General features: G+C 36.0%; 1 protein-coding gene across 1 annotated transcript in view; it reads right to left on the reverse strand.

Annotated features, from left to right (window-relative positions):
• SCAMP4 (secretory carrier membrane protein 4) overlaps positions 1-14,885 on the reverse strand; it is an 89,954-nt gene extending 75,069 nt beyond the window's left edge. The window contains exons 1-4 of the mRNA XM_053703083.1: positions 14,805-14,885; positions 2,284-2,355; positions 2,069-2,115; positions 303-431 (exon numbers count right to left, since the gene is read on the reverse strand). Coding sequence (XP_053559058.1) covers positions 303-431; positions 2,069-2,075 — 136 coding nt within the window. The 5' untranslated portion in view covers positions 2,076-2,115; positions 2,284-2,355; positions 14,805-14,885. The remainder of the gene's footprint in view (positions 1-302; positions 432-2,068; positions 2,116-2,283; positions 2,356-14,804) is intronic.
• Positions 14,886-17,428: the final 2,543 nt, after the last annotated feature.

Below are 17,428 nucleotides of genomic sequence, written 5' to 3' on the forward strand. Positions count from 1 at the left end.
TACCTGGCCCTAAGTGAGGGTCAGTCAGTGAGAATCAGACAGCAGAGAGGGGGGGGGCGCGAGCAAGAGGGGGCGGATGGGACTGCTGTACTACAGAAAAAAATAAAAAGTTGAGAGCAGCAGGGAAGGAATCCAAGTGGATGCGGATTTTGGCCCGTGTACAAGATTTTTAGGACTGGTATCTCTATAAAACGCAATGTACCCAATGGAATGTCAGAATCAAGTAAGGTTTGGGGCTGTGCAATTTGTGCAAACAAGTATATCTAATACTTATAGATATTCTAGTATAAATGTATACGCACATATCCAAAGGTGGTAGATCCGCCGTACCAGGGTCCTGTGCTCTGGTGGAATATCTTCATCAAAATTCTGGTAAAAGCAGGGCCGTAAAGGGATGAATTTAGGCAATGGAGGAAAGTTATTGGGGTGATCTGCGGAAAAGCAAGCACACATTGTTAAATCATTTTAATAACAAAGGGAAAAATTTACATATAACTTCTGCCTTAGATTTGCAAAAAAGAGACAGTAAAGTCAAATTAAACTTTCAGGATTCGGATAGAGCATGCAATATTAAACAACTTTCCAATGTACTTCTGTTATCAAATTTGCTTCATTCTCTTGGTATCTTTTAATGAAGAGTAAAACTAGGTAGGCTCATAAGAGCTCAGGAGTGTGCATGTGTCTTTAGTACTCTATGGCAGCAGTGTTTTACAACATTATTTGTAGCTTTGTTATACAATGTTGCAAAACACTGCTGCCACAGAATACTAAAGACGTGTGCACTCTCCTGAGCATTTTAATGTCCATAAAGTAGTGGGCGCTGTCATATTGTAACTTAGGTTTCTTTTTCTGCTATGGCCAATAAGGGACAGTTATAAATAGCTTACTAGAGTGTGCAGCCAATGACTGTGTAGAATACAGCTATGTCTGCACTTTTAACAGCACACAATATTCAGAATTAAATTACAGAAGAAAGGGAACAAAACAAAATTAAAATTATGAAAGTTTCTTGTAAAGTTGTTTTACAACACATAATTAAACATTTTATTTTGATATCTGAAAGTGTTTAATGTCTCATGGGAAATTTATATTGTGTGTGCAGTAGTATAAAGTTCTTTCCTCATATAATACATTTTTTATGAGGGAACGCACTAAAATTCATGCACGGTAACACTTGAGTGATAAACCAATGGAGCGCAATAATTCTGTTCAAGTGTAGCTGACTTTTTGTTAAGATGTTGCTATACACATGGTTTTGGGTGGACAATAGCAAGCAATCAAAGTCAATACCTGTTTTTCAAAAGCGCTAAATACGAAAGCGGTATTTTGAATTGTGCAGTTGACGAGCAGATGACTGAGGCAGTGCGCTACTGTCGCTTTCCACTGAAAGCACAGGACACCATTTTTATGTATCAGGTGTGTTAAAAATGCTTTGTATCCAACAACGTCTAATAACTGATTGTGTTATTGTTTGCGCAAGTTCAAGAGCAAAATAGTTCACTACTCATGCTTGACTTGTAATCTACGCCTAAATATTTTTTTAAAAAAAAGCATTTCAAATGTCTTTTTTTATACTTTTCAGCAAAATTTGCATTGTTTTGTCATCCAAGGATAGTTCCCTTGATTGCTGTTTTGCTGTGGTCAGTTAGGTACAAATTTTTATAAATTTGCTCCTGCGCACATCAAACAAGCACTGTGTAACATGCAAGAGGGAAAGGGTTTACTTGAAGGAAAAGCAGGTAAATGAGTAATGACAGTTCAAAAAACAAATGTAAAAAAATGATTTAATGGGGAATTTACATACTGAGGTTAACTGCAGTTTTAAATGCTCTTGAAATAATTATTTTGTGTTTAGGCTTTATTACCTAAACATACATTAAAAATGGCTTTAGGAGGGGCATTATAGTGTGAATATTGTATGCTGTAACTAGCAGCACAATATAGTAATGATGCTGAGTATAAGAAATAGTTATATCTGCTAGAGTGACCAGAAACACCCATATTGTATACTACAGATACTGGGAAGATGAGTTTGCGGTTTAAGTAAAATGATGTGTTAAACACTTACCTGTCATATTTACAATTCAAATTTACTAAGAAATGGAGCAACAGCACCTAAACAAACAGAAATAGATTATAAACAGATTATTAAATTCTGCAAGTGAAGTTATCACAAACAAATCTATTCACTTCTCATTCCAATCCCGATTGGTTCCAAAATAAAGACAAGTTCCTTGCTCCAGAAAAATTGGGTTAAATCACAAACCAGATGAAGAAACTTACCTAGAGGACTGTGTTTGATGGCTGGGCTAAAAGAGACACACAATGCTTCCTAATGTTGTAGGCGAATCTCACCTAAAAAAAAAGACAGTGTTACACATGATCAGGCATCTAATAGACACAACAGTGTTACACATGATCAGACATTAATAGACACAACAGTGCTACACGTGGTCAGACATTAATTGACACAACAGTGTTACACATGGCCAGGCATCTAATAGACACAACAGTGTTACACATGGTCAGACATCTAATAGACACAACAGTGTTACACATGGCCAGACATCTAATAGACACAACAGTGTTACACATGGCCAGACATTAATAGACACAACAGTGTTACACATGGCCAGGCATCTAATAGACACAACAGTGTTACACATGGCCAGGCATCTAATAGACACAACAGTGTTACACATGGCCAGGCACTTAATAGACAGAACAGTGTTACACATGATCAGACATTAATAGACAGAACAGTGCTACACATGATTAGGCATCTAATAGACACAACAGTGCTACACGTGGTCAGGCATCCAATAGACACAACAGTGCTACACGTGGCCATGCATCTAATAGACACAACAGTGTTACACATGGCCAGACATCTAATAGACACAACAGTGTTACACATGGCCAGACATCTAATAGACACAACAGTGTTACACATGGCCAGGCATCTAATAGACACAACAGTGTTACACATGATCAGACATTAATAGACACAACAGTGCTACACATGATCAGGCATCTAATTGACACAACAGTGCTACACATGGTCAGGCATCTAATAGACACAACAGTGCTACACATGGTCAGGCATCTAATAGACACAACAGTGCTACAAATGATCAGGCATCTAATAGACACAACAGTGTTACACATGATCAGGCATCTAATAGACACAACAGTGCTACACATGGTCAGGCATCTAATAGACACAACAGTTCTACACGTGGCCAGGCATCCAATAGACACAACAGTGTTACATGTGGCCAGACATCTAATAGACACAACAGTGTTACACATGGCCAGACATCTAATAGACACAACAGTGTTACACATGGCCAGACATCTAATAGACACAACAGTGCTACACATGGTCAGGATACCAAGTGAACGGAGAAAATTTGATAATAGAAGTAAATTAGAAAGTTGTTTAAAATCAAATGCTCTATCTGAATCATGAAAGAAAACGTGTTATTCCATAAATGCCAACTGTGTGTTAAAACCAAACTAAGGCAAATAAACTTGCACTTTTGAGAAGAACACAGCTGAAAAGCCAGATCAAGAGCAGCAAATACATGCGACTTCCAATCACTATCCGTGTCCTACTCAGAACCAGCTCTGGAGCACGCCTAGTGCGCAATGTTAGAGGGAAACAAAACTCCTCCTAATTACAAGATATTTCTGTTGTCTTGCTGTACAATAGCATATCAACACATAAACATTTTCAAAACTTCTTGGGAACCCCAGTTTCAAAATGGTACACAGAACCCCTTATTCTCTACTTGGCAGAGGAAGGGCCTGATTTTCCTGCATCAATTTATAGACCAGGATTTGCAGAGTATTAAAACATTTGATATATTGAAGCAGGAATTTAATCTTGAGCACTGTGATTTGTTTGCCTACTTACAAGCAAGGCATTATGTGTTTAGTAAGGCTAACGATTTTTCTTGGAGATGGACATGGGGGAAGCTCGATGGCTGGCCAGTGTTGGCCAAAAACAGTATGTTTTCAATCTCTACGTGGTAATAATCTCCTAGTTTCACAAAGGGGCAAAATGAATTTAATGGACATGGCCATGAAATGGGGAAATCTAATTCCGGTAAGTAATATCTCGGCGGACTCTATAAAACGGTCTATAAATAAAATAAAACAGATTACGTTGTCTGCTGACTGGAGAGAGACCCACCTGAAATTATTATATCATACCTATTATACCCCTGAAAAGGGTTATAAATAGTATAACCCTAAATATAATAAATGCCCAAAATATGCCTTAAAGGGACAGTCTAGGCCAAAATAAACTTTCATGATTCAGATAGAGCATGTAATTTTAAACAATTTTCCAATTTACTTTTATCACAATTTTGCTTTGTTCTCTTGGTATTCTTAGTTGAAAGCTTAACCTAGAAGGTTCATATGCTAATTTCTTAGACCTTGAAGGCCACCTCTTTTCAGAATGCATTTTAAGAGTTTTTCACCACTAGAGGGTGTTAGTTCATGTATTTCATATAAATAACACTGTGCTTGTGCACGTGAAGTTATCTGGGAGCAGGCACTGATTGGCTAAACTGCAAGTCTGTCAAAAGAACTGAAATAAAGGGGCAGTTTGCAGAGGCTTAGATACAAGATAATCACAGAGGTTAAAAGTATATTAATATAACTGTGTTAGTTATGCAAAACTGGGGAATGGGTAATAAAGGGATTATCTATCTTTTAAAACAATAAAAATTCTGGTGTAGACTGTCCCTTTAATTGCAGCTGAAATAATCCATATGATATGGTCATGCCTGAAAATACGACAGCTATGGTATAGACTTGATCACTAAATCCTAAGAACTCTTAAGATTTCAGAGAACTACATCTCTGTAGAAGATGCAGTTTTTCTGATGAATTTAGACTCAATCGGCTAGATTACGAGTTTTGCGTTATGAGCGGCTCGGTGCTAACGTGCAAGTTATTGCCACCGCTCACCTCCCTATAGCGCTGCTATTACAGGTTTGCAAAAACCCGGCGTCAGCAGGCAATATGGCAGCGTTGAGCAAAATTGAGCTCCATACCGCACACAAATACCAGCGCTGTTTTGAGCTGGTTTTACGTGCTCGTGCACAATTTCCCCGTAGACATCAATGGGGAAAGCCAGCTAAAAGAAAGCCTAACACCTGAAATGAAGGAGCGTAAAACTCCGTAACACAGCCCCATTGATTACAATGGGGAAAGAAAAGTTATGTTTACACCTAACACCCCAACATAAACCCTGAGTCTAAACACTCCTAATCTGCCGCCCCCTACATCGCCGACACCTACATTACACTTATTAACCCCTAATCTGCCGCCCCAACGTTGCCGCCACTATACTAAAGTTATTAACCCCTAAACCTAACCCTAAGTCTAACCCTAACACCCACTAACTTTAATATAATTAAAATAAATCTAAATAAAAATTACTATCATTACCTAACTAATTCATATTTAAAACTAAAGACTTACCTATAAAATAAACCCTAAGCTAGCTACAATATAACTAATAGTTACATTGTAGCTAGCTTAGGTTTTATTTTTATTTCACAGACAAGTTTATATTTATTTTAACTAGGTAGAATCGCTATTAACTATTTACTAGCTACCTAGTTAAAATAAATACAAATGTACCTGTAAAATAAAACCTAACCTGTCTTACACTAACACCTAACCTTACACTACAATTAAATAAATTACATTAATTAAATATAATTAAACTAAATTACAAAAAAAAACACTAAATTACACAAAATAAAAAAGAAATGATCAAATATTTAAACTAATTACACCAAATCTAATAGCCCTATCAAAATTTAAAAAAAGCCCACCCCCCAAAATAAAAAACCCACTAGCCTAAACTAACTGCCAATAGCCCTTAAAAGGGCCTTTTGCGGGGCATTGCCCCAAAGAAATCAGCTCTTTTACCTGTAAAAAAATACAAACAACCCCCCAACCGTAAAACCCACCACCCACACAACCAAATCCCCGAAATAAAATCCTATCAAAAAAACCTAAGCTCCCCATTGCCCTGAAAAGGGCGTTTGGATGGGCATTGTCCTTAAAAGGGCATTTAGCTCTTTTTCAGCCCAAACCCTAATCTAAAAATAAAACCCACCCAATAAACCCATAAAAAAAAACCTAATACTAACCCCCGAAGATCCACTTAGAGTTTTTGAAGACCGGACAGCCATCCTCAACGAAGCCAGGAGAAGTCTTCATCCAAGCGGAAAGAAGTGGTCCTCCAGGCGGGCAGAAATCTTCATCCAGACGGCATCTTCTATCTTCATCCTTCCGACGTGGAGCGGCTCCATCTTCAAGACATCCGGGGGGGGGGGGGGGACGACAGCCTCTTCATACTATCCCAGCTGTACACTGAAGGTTCCTTTAAATGGCGTCATCCAAGATGGCGTCCCTTGAATTCCGATTGGCTGATAAAATGAAAAAATACTATTGGCTGATGCAATAAGCCAATAGGATTGGATTCGATTGGCTGTTCCAATCAACAGAATGCAAGCTCAATCCTATTGGCTGATTGGATCAGCCAATAGGATTGAAGCGAAATCCTATTGGCTGATTGTATCAGCCAATAGGATTTTTTCCCCTTTAAATCCGATTGGCTGATAGAATTCTATCAGCCAATCGGAATTCAAGGGATGCCATCTTGGATGACGCCATTTAAAAGGAACCTTCAGTGTACGGCTGGGACCGTATGAAGAGGATGCTCTGCGCCGGATGTCTTGAAGATGGAACCGCTCCGTGTCGGGATGAAGATAGAAGATGCCGTCTGGATGAAGACTTCTGCCCACCTGGAGGACCACTTCTTTTTGCTTGGATGAAGACTTCTCCCGGCTTCATTGAGGATGGATGTCCGGTCTTCAAAAACTGTAAGTGGATTTTAGTCTTAGTTGTTTTTTTTTAAGGGTTTATTGGGTGGGTTTTATTTTTAGCTTAGGGTTTGGGCCCTTTTACGGGCAATGGGGAGCTTAGGTTTTTTAGATAGGATTTTATTTGGGGGGGTTTGGTTGTGTGGGTTTTACTGTTGGGGGGGTTGTTTGTATTTTTTTTTTTTTTACAGGTAAAAGAGCCGATTTCTTTGGGGCAATGCCCCGCAAAAGGCCCTTTTAAGGGCTATTGGCAGTTTAGTTTAGTTTTATTTTGTGTAATTTAGTGTTTGTTTGTTTTATTTAGTTAATTGTATTTAATTAATGTAATGTATTTAATTGTAGTGTAAGGTTAGGTGTTAGTGTAAGACAGGTTAAGTTTTATTTTACAGGTAAATTTGTATTTATTTTAACTAGGTAGATAGTAAATAGTTAATAACTATTTACTAACTAGTCTACCTAGTTAAAATAAATACAAACTTAGCTGTGAAATAAAAATAAACCCTAAGCTAGATACAATGTAACTATTAGTTATTTGTAGCTAACTTAGGTTTTATTTTACAGGTATTTAGTTTTAAATAGGAATTATTTAGGTAGTAATTGTAATTTTTATTTGGAATAATTTATATTATGTTAAAGTTAGTTGGTGTTAGGGTTAGACTTAGGGTTAGGTTTAGGGTTAATAACTTTAGTATAGTGGCAGCGTTTTTGGGGATAGCAGATTAGGGGTTAATAACAGTAATGTAGTTTGCGGCGATGTTAGGGACAGCAGATTAGGGGTTAATAATATATAACTAGAGTTTGCAATGCGGGAGTGCGGCAGTTTAAGGGTTAATATGTTTATTATAGTGGTGGCGATGTCAGGAGCGGCAGATTAAAGGTTAATAATTTGATTTTAGTGTGTGCGATGCGGGAGGGCCTCGGTTTAGGGGTTAATAGGTAGTTTATGGGTGTTAGTGTACTTTTTAGCACTTTAGTTATGAGTTTTAGGCTACAGCTCTGTAGCATAAAACCCATAACTACTGACTTTCAGTTTACGGTACAGATCTTGACGGTATAGGCTGTACCGCTCCCTTTTTGGCCAGACAGGCAAACTCGTAATACCGGCGCTGTGGAAGTCCCATTGAAAAAGGACTTTTTGAAAGCTGCGGTAGTTACATTGCGTTACGGACAAAAAAGTGTGCGGTACAGATATACCTGCAAAACTCGTAATACCAGCGGTAGTGAAAAAGCATCGTTATGAAGCTTTTTCACTCAGAACGCAAAACTTGTAATCTAGCAGAATGTTAGTTAATAATAGAATTATTAATTATAGCTACCAAGAATTTAATTCTCAAGAGATGGAAAAATAAAAGACCCTTAAATATAAGCGAGATCAAGAACTATTTAAAAAAATATTGTATTCTAGAACAACTAAATACCGATATGAACTCAGAAAAAGACAGTTTCATTTTTTTTTTTTAAATGGGCATCGCTTATAAGGACCTTACCACAACAGGAAAGGGATTATCTGATCTTCGAGTCTAGAAACTCAGAGATTGTTTTATTAAATATCTGGTGAAGAACCGGTTAAGATCACCCCCCCCCTTCTTTTTTTTCCCTCGGAAGAGTAGAGGTACGTTGTTTACAGGTTTTGTTTTGTTTATTTCTCAGTGCTGCTGTTCATAGGTCCTCAGCTATGAGCTTTGATATTGTATGAATTAAAGGGACAGTATACACTCATTTTCATATAACTGCATGTAATATACACTACTATTAAGGCTAAGATGCACAGATACTGATATAAAAATCCAGTATAAAACGGTTTAAAAACGTACTTAGAAGCTCTCAGTTTAGCTTTGTTGAAAAGGCAGCTGGAAAGCCCACTGCAAATGAGAAATAAGACCCTCCCCCTTCTTTTGCATATGAAAAGACCCTTTACACAAACAGGAGCAAGCTGGAGAAGGTAGCTGACGGTATTCTCATAAAACTTTGGGGCTTGGTTAGGAGTCTGAAAATCAGAGCAATGTTATTTAAAAATAAGCAAACTTATACATTTAAAAAAAAAAAACTAAAAAAAACTATGGGCTTTATAAAAAGAAAAATGAGTGTATAATGGCCCTTTAAGAACGAATTACTAGGATGAATTAAGTGAGTATTGCTAGGTTTACCTATACAAGTTGTTTCATTATTTTATTATCCCCTACTCTTGGTAGAAACAAAAGGTATCTTATCAAGTTCTAGCTAGACCTCTTTTAAGAATTAGGGAGAAAATACTGAGGTCAAAGTATTTGTGTTGTCTTGTTTTCTGCTGTTTTGTTCTGTGTTGTTTTCTGTTGTTTTGTTTTTGTTTGAATATTTGTGATATTGATGGAGCCATGCAAGAAGGAACTGTAAATCCTTGGTAAAAATTTAGATTTTGTATAAGGCCATGTCTTTAGATCTGTACTACAGGATGATCTCTACTTTTTATAGGAGACGGTAACAAAATGTATACAAACATTATTTGAGTGATAAGCATTGATTCTTCAGCAGAACGCAAAGTTATTACATTAGAACAAGTTTTTTTTTTTTAAAACAAATTAACATTTTTATTGCTGCAATTGTTTTTCAAATCCAAATTCCACCTGCCACTTGTCATTTATAGAAGAACCAACACAGGCTTGTTAACAAGTAATCTTCCCTGCTAAGTCCAATCAGGGATAGAAGAGTTGTAAAGTTAGCATTTAGGATTCTGAAGAGTGCATGTCAAGGTTTCTAAGTTAAATTACATTAAAAAGGGAGCAAAATAATGAAAGTATATTGCAACTGTTTTTTTTTTTTATTACACATTTTATATAACAACCTCAAAGTGTTGTCCTTTTAAGAATATCTAATCCCTTTGCGTGGGTCATACACAGACCTCCCAATTGTTTCTGAGTGGGACAGTTCCTAATTCTGACCTCTGTCCTGCTGTCCCTTTGAGGCAACCATGTCCCTCTTTTCAGAATTTCCCTTAGCCCCACCCACAGGCCACCCAGACATGCCTACTAGTGCTTAGACACTCCCATTACCCGCCTACTATCCAATAGTGACCTTAGCCCAACCTGGCCCCTCCCACAAAACCACAACGGCTCCTCTCAACCTCCTGGGTTCCTAATACCTAACCACAAATGTTGGGAGGTATTCATACATATCAGTGTTACCCTCAGGACCTTTTGAGTGGGTGCAACACCCGGCTAATATTTTAGCTAATATTATAATTATTAAATTATAATTAAATACATGTATGTTAAATAATGTAATTAATTTGTGCTTTGCATAGCAGAAAATGATATAATATTAGAATATATAACACTGCCCCCGCCCGGCTACTTCATAATGCCACCCAGCTGGCAAAATATTGTGGAGAACATTGCATTTAGTTACCAATGAGCATTCATATAATAATAAAATAATTCCACAACCAACACCTCAAATAATAATCCCATCTACTAGTCTTCTTTTCTGATTATACAACTATTTTTTTCAGTCTAAGATAACTGGAACATAAATTGTTTATACATTTAATATCATGTCTGTGACGGTAATCTATTAACATCCTAGTATAGTAGGTTTGTACAGGGACTAGCAAGTGTTTTAATGCCTGACTATGCCAATGTTAAAAGAAGTAGTTTGATTAACACGAATGAGTCATAATGACAAGAAAGGTGCAATATCTATTTTTACGTCAGAATAGAGAGACTGGACAAGGGTTCTTTGTGAAATGAATCACTTCTGCCTTTGTTGACGTGTGTGTCTGTCAATTATTTTAGCTATGAAAGTCCTTAAAAATACATTATAAGCTAAATATCTATTTTTTACTCAATACAGAGTTCTCTCCAGAACCTATTTGATGGGCACACCACCAACATCAAAGTATTAATCTGCCCCCACATGGCTACTTCAAAATGTCACCCAGCACACTCTCTATATACACCAGCATAAACTAAAGCTGAATATTTTTTTTTACTTTATCTGATAAGATCATGTGGTACTATTGGAATAATTTACATTTCAAAACTTTGCAAAGACAAACAAAATGTCAGTGTCTCAAGGTAAACAAAATGTTTGAGAACATAAAGTTACCAGAAAACATGACAGAGATATCTATTTCTGATACGTTACTTAAAGGGACATTAAACACTTTGAGATGGCAATATAAAATGATAAAACTGTATACATAATTAAAAACAAAATCTGCAATATACTTACATTATTTATTTTGTCCCCTTTTCTGTAATTCTATTCTGAAATTGTGAGCTTTTCATTTGCTGTTAGAAATGGAAGTGCAGAACACTGTTAAATTCCACACAGCCATTGGCTGCACACTCTTGTGACCTATTTATAACTGTCCCTAATTGGACACAGCAGACAAAGTAACCTAGGTTACAACATGGCAGCTCCCATTGTTTAGTAGACACTAAAACTTAAACACCTATTTTGTCAATATTTAAACTGCTAATAAAACTTTAAAAAATACATCTACATGTTATTCTCAGACTAATCTTTTATTTGAATGCATCATTCTATCTAGCATTTATTTAGTGTTTAACGTCCCTTTAAAGAGAAACAAAACCCTTTTTTCCTTAAATTTTAAAAACAACTTTCAAATTTACTTCATTCTCCTGATAGCCATTGTTGAAAAGCATACTTAAATAGACTCAAGAGCTGCTGATTGGTGGCTACACAAAGATGCCTTGTGTTATTGGCACACACATGTGCATTGCTGTTTCTTCAACAAAGGATACCAAAATAATTAAGCAAATTAGATAACAGAAGTAAATTGGAATGTTGTTTAAAATTGTATTCTCTATCTAAATCATGAAAGAAAAATTCTGGGTTTCCTGTCCCTTTAAAATAATGTGTCAATAGAGCGTGGTCTAGGACACCATATATGTTATGTTTTGTTATTACGATGTGTTTTATTTTCAATTCATTTGAAAATGTAATTGGCAAATTTTGATGTAAATGTACTTCATAAATCTTTGCAAACTTTAATAAAAAATATTTAAACATAAAATAATGTCAACAAATTCAGTCTTTGGACTGGTTCTTAAATTCTAAATGCAAATAATAGTCTATATTTATTTTTTTTAAAAAAGGCATTTTTATATTATTAGAGTACTGTACTAGCTTTCTGAGGGTACTGTATATACAAAAGTATTAAAAATTATATAAAAATATATTTAGGTTGCATGTATAAGCTGTATTATGACGTGTGCATATTGCCTAAATGATACAAGATATTGTTGAACTAACATAAGTTTCTAAATATATAATAATGCAGCCAAAGTTTACCTGCAGAACGGTTTCTGTTTTAACCCCTATTAACCCCTTTAATTCAGACATAGTTTTGTTTGCAGCAAGCTCCCCCCTTGGCATTTCCATAAATGGAAGGTGCTATCCAGGCCATAGCTTCAGCAGAACACACTCGTGCACGGCACGGGCAGAGTAACATGACACTTGACTAAAGCAGTTCACATTATAATGCTAAAGCTTTCACAAAGCATATGACATGGAAACAATCAAGCCTCTTGCAAAAGTAATTATCCTCAAAAGCACACTTTGTTACATGATACCCCAGGGTTTGGAGTAGGACACTGATAAGGTGGGTGGAGCAGGCTACACTAAAGTGAAAGTCATTTTGCAGATTGTTGGAAATTTTATTAAAATACTTATAAACTTTTTTTACACTGTTTTACTTCAGTTAGCCCTTTTATAATATGCACATAACTCAAAATGCTTTATGGCACTTTAAATGACCAGTAAACACAATAGATTTGCATAATCAACAAATGCAAGATAACATGGCAATACAATAGCATTTATTCTGAATTTTAAATGAGTAGTAGATTTTTTTCTAACAAATTTTAAAGTCATGTATATTTCCACTCCCCCTGTACCATGTGATAGCAATCAGCCAATCACAAATGCATATACGTATAGTCTGTGAATTCCTGCACATGCTCAGTAGGAACTGGTGACTCAAAAAGTGTAAATATAAAAGACTGTGCACATTTTCTTTTAATGGAAGTAAATTGGAAAGTTGTTTAATATTACATGCTATATCTGAATCATGAAAATTTAATTTGACCTGAGTGTCCCTTTAAGTTCTCAATTGAATGTGGAGAAAAGATACTAGTAAATGAGTGTTTAATTAGTCCCCAAAATACTGAAAAAATTCTGTTATACAGGGGGATAACCTGCTAGGTGCGTCTAGTTATAGTGGCGAGTGTGTGTCGTAAAGGACAAATGGTATATTTATATATGTTCACAATGCACATTAGACTGTATTTTGCTTATTTTATATTAGATTCATATATTGTGTCATGAATTGTTCACAATTGTGCTTACCATATGTTCTATGTAGACACTAGTATGTATAAATTTACAGCTTAGTATAGCACAGGGTTAATAACGCCAATTAAGTTTGAGACCAATCACAGTCAAGTAAGTTCCTTTTAATTTCACAGCTGTGTATGTTGAGAATGAGCTATGACTAAGGTTACGGCCGAAACGCGTAAGCTTATTATCTAGGCGCTTATAACCCATTTCTATTTTTCTACCATGTTGAGTGATCGTTATATGTTTTTTAACGCATCTTTGGATTAAAGCTTTTCAAGTTTAAATATTTGGATTCTTGGACTCTCTTCCTTTTGACTAACAAATCCTGGTTCATCGCTCACCATCCCCAAAAAAATGGCAAATAAATGTTTATGTTTCAAATAGCACATGGATTTTTATTGGCCTGTTTAAATGACTTGTATTTTAAATGTTACTTAGTTCTTTAAGTATCCTTTGATGAAAAGCATATCTAGTAAGGCTCAAAAGCAGCAACAATTGGTAGCTAGCTGGCAACTGGTGGCTACACACATATGGCTCTTGACACTGGATCAACAGATGTGTCCAGCTATCTCTCTGTGTGTATTATAGATTCCAAGATTGCCTTTCATTGCATTGCTGTTTGAGAGCTGATTTTATGTGTTTATGCCCTTAGCAGAGGTTAAACACAGTTATATGCAAGCCAATGCCATAGTGCAATAATAAAATGATCTAACACATTAGAACATTTTTTTTTTTTCAATTTTATGTCCCTTTAAATAAAATGCTATAGGGTGATGCAATTATTTATCTAATAATACTTACATTCATCATATTGGGAACCGCATCTGAATCTACATAGGGCATACGATAGTATGCAGAACTTGCATACCTTTACCATTGTGTTAAATCATTACAGACTAAATACAATGTTTTCTCTGCTTGAAGATTAATCAAATTTCCTGAAGTTTACTGACTCTCATGTGCTCTGGTAAGGAAGCTACAGAAATCCTAATATGTTTGGCGTTACACATCACTTGTTTTATATTCAGTAAGTATTGGGGATGTAAAAATGTATATATAGCAAATTAATATGGATACAAAGTAAATTGTGCAAGAAGAATACGCATGTATACATAAAGGACGTTTGTAAGGGAGAATTGTATATGGAGTGCAAGTTTTGCATAATTATGAAATACATAAAAGTATTTTTACATCTACTGGAAAAAATGCAAGGGTCACTTGGGAATTTGTCTGTTTTTAATTGGATCCAGCGTACGGAAGGAGAATGTATATACGTATATTTGGATACGCGACTGAGCTGGTATCGTGATGATCACAATATAATGCATTTACAAAATAAATGTATGTTTTATGCCTGTGCAATCACTTTAATTATACTACGGGAAAACACTGTTAGAACACACGTGACACTCATACATCGTAGACACACAGGAATACAACAATTAACCACACAGATGTCAAGAGCTACAACGATATAAAGTTACACGCTGTGTAAAGCAGATATCTTTCTTGCATTTTAATTAACCATTAATTAATCGCTGAGCTCACCGTTCTCTATATCTCCAACACAGCAGATCCGTTCCACACCCTCCACACACTTACTGATGGGAGTTGTAGTTTAGAGGAGGTGGGAAGGCGGACCACAAAAAGGATTTGGACTACAACTACCAGCAACCTATGCATTCTCCTGACATGTGATTACCTCTGTATATATGGTAGTTCTGTGGAAACCACTGTAAGTGTATAATGGGGGAGCTGCGTGGGGTATACGGATAGGCTGAAGGAATAGAGCAGTCGTGTGGGGGGAAAAACAAAACCTAAATAGGCTGAAGAAAAAGAGCAGTTAGTGCGGGAAAAAAGGGCATGAAGAAAACATTTCGTAAAACCAAGAAACAGCAGAAATAAATATACAAATCATTTTGAAAAATTGTTGCCATATACTCATTTAGTGATTATTGGGACAAGAGTGGCTATGAAGAAACAGTTTAATAGAGGGTTATGGAAAAAGCTATAGTAGGTGAAGTTAGCAGTGGATAAATGTGTTAGCTAGATGATCGGTTTAGAAATGCGTAATCCACGAAGGAATGATTAATTAATATGAATAACTATCAGGTAGAGTTATGCGTGCTATAGGGAATTTAACGAACGCAGCAAAGTTCCAAGCGCTGTTTTGACGTGCTCGTGCACGCTTTCCCCATAGACATCAATAGGGAGAGCGGTTAGAGAAAAACCTAACACCTGCGATCGCGGAAAGAAAAGCTCCATAACACAGACCCATTGGTGTCTATGGGAAAAAAAAAGTTACATTTAAACCTAACACCCTAACATAAACCTCTAATCTGCTGCCCCAGACATTGCAGACACCTAAATAAAGTTATTAACCCCTAATCTGCCGCTCCCGATATCGCCGCCACTATACTAAAGTTATTAACCCCTATTCCCCCGCACCCCTACATCGCCCACAGTATAATATATTAACCCCTATTCCGCCGCTCTACTATTAACTAAATAATAACTATTTAAAACTAAATACATACTTACCTGTGAAATAAAACCTAAGCTAGATACAATATAACTAATAGTTATATTGTAGCTAGCTTAGGTTTTATTTCACAGGTAAGTTTGTATTTATTTTAACTAGGTAGACTAGTTAGTAAATAGTTATTAACTATATAATAACTACCTAGTTATTGGCTGTTCAAATTAGTCAATAGAATTTCAGTACCTCTTATCCTATTGGCTGATTTGAACAGCCAATAGGATTTCAGTAGCTCTCATCCTATTGGCTGATTTGAATTTCCAAAATCAATTCAGCCAATAGGAATGCAAGGGATGCCATTTAGAAAAGGCTCCCTTGCATTGAAGATTCAGTGTACGGCGGCGACCGTATGAAGAGGATGCTCCGCATGTCTTTAGGATGGACCCGCTCCGCGCCGCCGGAATGAAGATAAAAGATGCCGCCGGGATGAAGATCCTCCAAGCAAGAGTTCAGCAACTGTGAGTACCTAAAGAGGGGTTAGTGTTAGGTTTTTTTGGGTGGGTTTTTTTTTTTTAGATTAGGGGTTGGGCATTTTTTAAAAGAGCTAAATGCCCTTTTAAGGGCAATGCCCATACAAATGCCATTTTCAGGGCAATGAGTAGCTTAGGTTTTTGTTAGAGTTGTTTTTTTTTATTTTAGAAGGTTGGTTGGGTGGTGGGTTTTACTGTTGGGGGTCTTTGTATTTTTTTTTTTTACTGGTAAAAGAGCTGTTTAACTTAGGGCTATGCCCTACAAAAGGCCCTTGTAAGGGCTATTGGTAGTTTATTGTAGGCTAGGTGTTTTTTTGTTTTGGCTGGACTTTTTATTTTTATAGGGCTATTAGATTAAGTGTAATTCTTTTTTTATTTTTGATAATTTCGTTTGTTATTTTTCATATTTTAGTGTTTGTTATTTTTTGTAATTTAGTATTATTATTTTTTTAATGTGTGTTTTAGTTTTCTTTAATTGGTAGTTAGTTTAATAGTTATATTAGTTTAATTGTTAGTTTAAACTTAGTTTTTTAATTTGACAGGTAAGTTTTAATTTAAGATAGGGAAATTGTAATTTTAATATAAAGTTAGGGGGACATTAGGTTTAGGGGTTACTAGTTTAAATTAGTTTATTGCGATGTGGGGGGCTTTCGATTTGGGGTTAATAGTTTAATTTAGTATATTTCATTGTTGGGGGCTTGCGGTTTAGGGGTTAATAGGTTTATTATAATGGCAAACAGTTCCCAAGTGACAGACAGCACACACCTGATGCTCGTGGTAGAGGGCCACTGCACACACCTCTCTGTAATGTGTAGACAACTGATTTCCACAGCACCAAAAAATGATAGGAAAATTGTTAAATAAACTTAGCCTTTATTATTCCATTTTAGCACTTGGCACACAGCAGCAAAAAAAGCGACGTTTCAGGCTGTTAACCCTTACTCATGCTTATTCAGAACACCTGTTAGCTGCTCCTTAAATACCATATGACATTAACCCTTAATACACCAAATAACATTGTGTTACCTAAACAACTACAAAATATCGCCACCTAGTGGTCAAAACTCATTATTCCTATAAAAATTGTTAAATACATAGTTAAAAACAATCTGCTGTTAGTAGTTACAATTTCCAGATGTATATCTTACACATTCATCATATGA

Source organism: Bombina bombina, chromosome 2 (genome assembly GCF_027579735.1).
Source record: "Bombina bombina isolate aBomBom1 chromosome 2, aBomBom1.pri, whole genome shotgun sequence".
Taxonomy (NCBI): domain Eukaryota; kingdom Metazoa; phylum Chordata; class Amphibia; order Anura; family Bombinatoridae; genus Bombina; species Bombina bombina.